General features: G+C 37.4%; 1 protein-coding gene across 1 annotated transcript; it reads left to right on the top strand.

Annotated features, from left to right (window-relative positions):
• The first annotated feature begins 396 nt into the window (after positions 1–396).
• On the top strand, positions 397–4,769 carry zpld1b (zona pellucida-like domain containing 1b). The gene is made up of 10 exons (XM_061720382.1): positions 397–565; positions 1,541–1,761; positions 1,886–2,067; positions 2,460–2,532; positions 3,008–3,105; positions 3,433–3,513; positions 3,715–3,886; positions 3,967–4,072; positions 4,350–4,379; positions 4,597–4,769. The coding sequence occupies exons 1-10, from the start codon at positions 427–429 to the stop codon at positions 4,767–4,769; spliced, it is 1,275 nt and encodes a 424-aa protein (XP_061576366.1). The 5' UTR covers positions 397–426.
• The last annotated feature ends 569 nt before the right edge of the window (positions 4,770–5,338 follow it).

Genomic DNA, 5,338 nt, shown 5'->3' with positions numbered 1-5,338 from the left:
GGAAGGCTGACGTTGGGTTTAGTTTAATTCCTTGATGCCACCAAAAGTGCATGCCGCACTTGTGAACGTTTCTCTCCCCACAGTCAGGGGAAGAGGGGTTCCAGCCATTTACTTTGCAAATCACAGGAGACAGGTAAACAGGTGTGGAAGAGGGGGGATAAAAGGAGGGAGTGGGATTAAATGAGATGGAAAGAGGGGTGACCTCAATTTAAAAGAGGGTGGGTAAAGGGTCAACAGAGGCGGTAAGAGGAGCAGACAGAGCAGGAGTAGAAGGATTAGGGGACCTGGAGAAAGATAGCCGAACCGCTTTGATCAAGGTTAGAGGACGAGGGCAGCTTTGCTTTTTAAAAGTCTAATTTTGACATAAGCACTGTTTTTTGACATCGATCCGAGGAATGTGATTGATGCCATGCCGACCCTCTGAAGATGACACTGGGCAAACTTCTCTCAGGTGCCGAAATGGCACGAATGTGCTTTGTCTTCCTGCTGATGAGCAACACCGCCTCAGTCTCCACACAGTTTAACGGATACAACTGTGATGCCAACTACCACAGCAGGTTTCCAGGTGAGAAACTGGACAACGTTCTCCTGATATAACCTGATATAACATACTTATAAAGACAGTAAAACTAACAGATTAGCTGGACGGTTAATATAACAGTCATAAGGAGGATATCTTCACTTATGACACTTTATATTTTTTCCGGTACTTCTTTTACTTACAAACTGCATAATATATTAGATATTGTAAATAATGTCTTCTCTCAATAGTTCATATCTGCACACATGTGGCATAGGTTTGGTTGATTACATACTTTTGAATACATTCATATAAAGTCATTTAAAGTTAAAATTCATAATATGAATTTGCATTTTTTAAAGTGAGATAGCGTCAATAGTTGTTTAAACATGACTTTAGTTAATTCAATAATTTTAAAAACCTTTCAGAAAAATCACATTCATACTATTCTGAATAATAACCTAATTATTTAACAGCTATTTTGAAAATGAATTTATTTTTCTTTGGTTTCTTTTGCGCTGATTACATTTACCTTGAGAGATGCTTTAACCTCTTCCTTTAGCAGCAGATTAAATTGGAAAAATTCTCATCTGACACTGCTGATTGATAAAAATGCTTATTCTTGTCCTGACTATCTTTTGTTTATATATATATATATATATATATATATATATATATATATATATATATATATATATATATATATATATATATATATATATATATATATATATATATATATATATATATATATATATATATGCTGTGGCAGGTGGAGGTTGCTGAAACCTTCATCACCAAATTTGTTTGTTTGATTTTACAAAACTTGAATTTGCTTTGACATGTTTCACTTATGACGCCAAATACTGCTGTATAAGAGTATAGAAACTATTTAGGATGTAAAAAAATGCGAATTAAAAAAATCTGACACTATTTTCAACTAACAGATAACAGTTTTTGAAGTTGAACATGCTTTGATGATCTTTGTCTCTCTCCCCTTTCTTCCCGCCTGCTCTCCAGCTGAGCGAGACATCAGCGTTTACTGCGGGGTTCAAACCATCACACTGAAGATCAATTTCTGCCCGGTCCTGTACTCAGGCTACACGGCTGTGGATTTGGCCCTGAACAGCCATCACAGTGATTCTCAGTGCCGCGGCTTCATCAACAACAACACCTTCCCCACAGCGGTTCTGTTCAGCGTCAGCCTCAGCACCCTTGAGGCTTGCGGTAACAGCCTGGTGGTAAAGAATACCAAAACACTAGAATATAATGTTAATGATATTAAAATTATGTTGATTATGGCCACATTTTGTTGATTGAAATGGAAGAAAGCAAAGTGAGTGGCTGAGATGAGTCTCTCTGCAGGTCAGCACAGCCTATGGGGCCAACGCCTATGGGAACATGTCTCTAGTACAAATTGGGAATATTTCAGGCTACATTGACACCCCTGACCCGCCGACTATAATCAGCTACCTGCCTGGTTTGCTGTATAAATTCAGCTGCAGCTACCCGCTGGAATACCTGGTCAATAGCTCACAGCTGGCATCGTAAGTTACTTCAAAAAGAAAGAAAAGAAATCCTTCAGGATCCAAAAGAGAGCTTGACCTTTCAGGATTTAGTCGCTGATAGATATTAAGATTTATTCATTTAATTTAGAGCTTTGCTTGTTGTTTTTCCAACGCTGCAATGACGGTTCAACTCCTGCTTTGTTTGCCTGACTGGGTTTGTGTCCTGAAGGGTTTCGAGTACCATTTATTTTAGTATATGCAAATGTTCTAATGACTTGCTTGCTAATTTAGATGCATCCTCGTTCAAACTTCTGTACTTTAGTCAAGCAGACAAAAGTTCATTATTGCATAACATCAAATCACAGTGTTTTTATCTAAAAAAACAAAACAAAAAGAAAAACCTTTCCACGAATTGTTGCATCTCTTCACAGCTCCTCTGCTGCTGTATCCGTCAAGGACAGCAACGGCACTTTTGTTAGCACCCTGAGTATGATCCTGTACAATGTAAGTAGCACATTATGAGGTACATTTATGAGGTTCAGAGGAGGTCTTTGTCAATAATCTGCTATTAATCTGCTAATAATCTGATTTGACATTATTTGAATTATTATTGTTTGTAATTATTCTATGAAAAGTTTATCATCTAAAGCATTTAATCATAACTAACATGTAATTATGCTGAACATTATTTTAATATTTATGAAGAATGACATGTCATAATAGTTATTTTTAATCTTTACATTAGTCTTGGGTAGACATGTATTAATCCATTACTAACATTAGTCCCAGAAACTAAATTAATTTTTTCCTGCTAGAGACATTTTCTGGCCTAGAGTTTTTGAAAATGACAGCATAAGCCTGCAGTGTCTTTTATGTCTTAGTATGAACACATGGATTTTGCATCGTAGAGTGTTCAATTAACTCCTGCTCGAAGTAATTTCATTTTATTTGATTATCTTTTCATTGACTTTCCCTGCAGGACTCCACGTACAACCAGCCACTGTCTATCCCGATGAGTGGGCTGGCTCTGAAAACCAGAGTGTTTGCTGCTGTCAAAGCCACAAATTTAGACAAACGGTACAGAGTATCACCCGATTATTGAATTCTGATTTTCTCCTTTCAGAACGGCTATTGTTACCGCTTGAATGAATGTCGCTAATATCGCAGACATTTGAGCGTTACAGCAACAGAACCGCTTGTGAAAAGATTATCTTTCCTCCACATCATCTTTCCCAGCATCAATTTTACAGATTTAGTTCTTTTTCTAAGCTTTGCTTACGTTCATTATGCCATTATGTTATTATTGGACTTGAAGGCGCCAGTCTGCTGCAAAGAAAGCCTGATCTGTGCTTTCCCATGTCCAGTTAGATCTCTATCCCATCTGACAGTTTTGTCTCTTTGCAGATGGAATATCTTTATGGACTACTGTTACACAACCCCCTCAGGGAATCCTAATGATGAACTCCGCTATGACCTTTTCTTTGGGTAATCCTGCTTTTTTTCCCCCCAAGATGAACACTTGATAAATCACAAAAGGAAATCATAACCTTTTCATGCTCTCAACATGGCTCGTCTTCATGAATACTGCTTGTTTCTACCTCATGAATGCTATCCAGTCGCTTCCACATTTCAGTGTGTGCTTTTACATGATTAAAATAGTGTTTGCATTGTGCTGCATTGACACAGCTGCACCAAGGACTCGCAAACGACTGTCTTTGAGAATGGCAAGAGTCAGATGGGCCGCTTTTCCTTTGAGGTTTTCCGGTTTGTGAAACACAGGCATCAGAAGATGTCAACCGTGTTTCTGCACTGCGTCACCAAGCTTTGCCGGGCAGACGACTGCATCATGCTCATGCCAGTAAGGGCGAAAATGTCAGCTTTTGCTCCCTGTGTGCACACTGTATGATGAGGGCTGAAATCTTAACATGTGATTGGCAGATTTGTGGGCGACGACGCAGGCGGGATGAAGAGCAGAGCCTTGAATCCCAGCCAGCAGCATCCGGGAGCGCCATTATCACTGCTGGTCCGATCATCACCAGGAGTGGTATGAACAGTGAACTGATTCACACAGAGAGAGTCTGACATATTTAGAAATGAAAAAAAAGAAAAAGAAAATCAGTGTTCAGACATAAAACTGTTGCATCTTTTTAATGAAATGTGTACAAGAATAAGGACATGTTTTACTCTCTTCTAGTATCAAAGAAAGAAAATGAGTTAGTTTCTATAAAATTCAAGTTTAAGTGGATTTGATTATTGTAATACACAGAGCCATTAAGGATCTCAAAAACATTATATTCTAATAAAGACTTTTTTTTCCCCAGATGAAATTCCTGTCAACAACTCCCAACTAGGTAAGCAACCTTACTGCAATTTGATGTAAAACAAACTTATGGCCTCAGTAAAGATAATAAATACTAAAGGACATCATTAATTTGGGCAACATCTAAACAATTCCACCTATTGTTGTTTAAACAGAAACACACAAATGGATTATGCATTAAAGTTACATGAAAGACATTGTTTATCTATCTTTTATTTCTCTTTTATTCAAATTGTTCCGTTACCCAGCGACCGGGGATCCCTCCCACACAATGAGCCCTGTGACTGGAGCGCTGATCTCAGGTGTGGTCATCCTAAGTGGGATCAGTGTGAGCTTCTTCCTGCTGTCGCTCCGCCTCCTTCAGAAGTCCCGCCTCCAAACATCTGGCTCGTCAGGTGTTTGGAACCCAACTTTTAAATGATTCATGTACAATAGAATGAGCCACAAGAACTATTCCCTGGTTATTCCCTGGCAGGTGTTGGCTCTCTTTGTTACACACGTTATTATATAATTAATATTTTTTACATTATATTTTAGGTATTTATTGTCTTCAATACCTCATTTTCATTTTTACATATTTGTGTCATTGTCAGTAAATAAATAGAAACTGCTCTGCGTAATGAAATGTATGGATGACTTTTCTTTTTTAATGACAGAAGTTCTCCTTTTCTTCCTGTCATTGTTGGATCAATTTCAAAATATAAAAAAAATACATAGTTGGACCAAAGTTTTTACTTTTTATTATGAAAGAGAAACATTATTTTGTTTGACCTCCATTTCTGGAAAAAATTGAGTAGTCTTCTAAAATGAAAAAAAAAACCTAAAAACATTTGAACTTTTATCTAAGAGTCACATTTAGTAAGGAGATTATGTTCGGTGTCGCTGTATTCAGTCAATATGCATCATATATAGACATATGAAGAAACCTGGAATTTCACAACAAAAGATTTTGATTAAAAGACGAGTGAATAGAAAATTTGGTAGAATACA

The sequence above is a fragment of the Cololabis saira genome, chromosome 4 (assembly GCF_033807715.1).
Source record: "Cololabis saira isolate AMF1-May2022 chromosome 4, fColSai1.1, whole genome shotgun sequence".
Taxonomy (NCBI): domain Eukaryota; kingdom Metazoa; phylum Chordata; class Actinopteri; order Beloniformes; family Belonidae; genus Cololabis; species Cololabis saira.
This window is presented reverse-complemented; position numbering and strand designations above follow the sequence as displayed.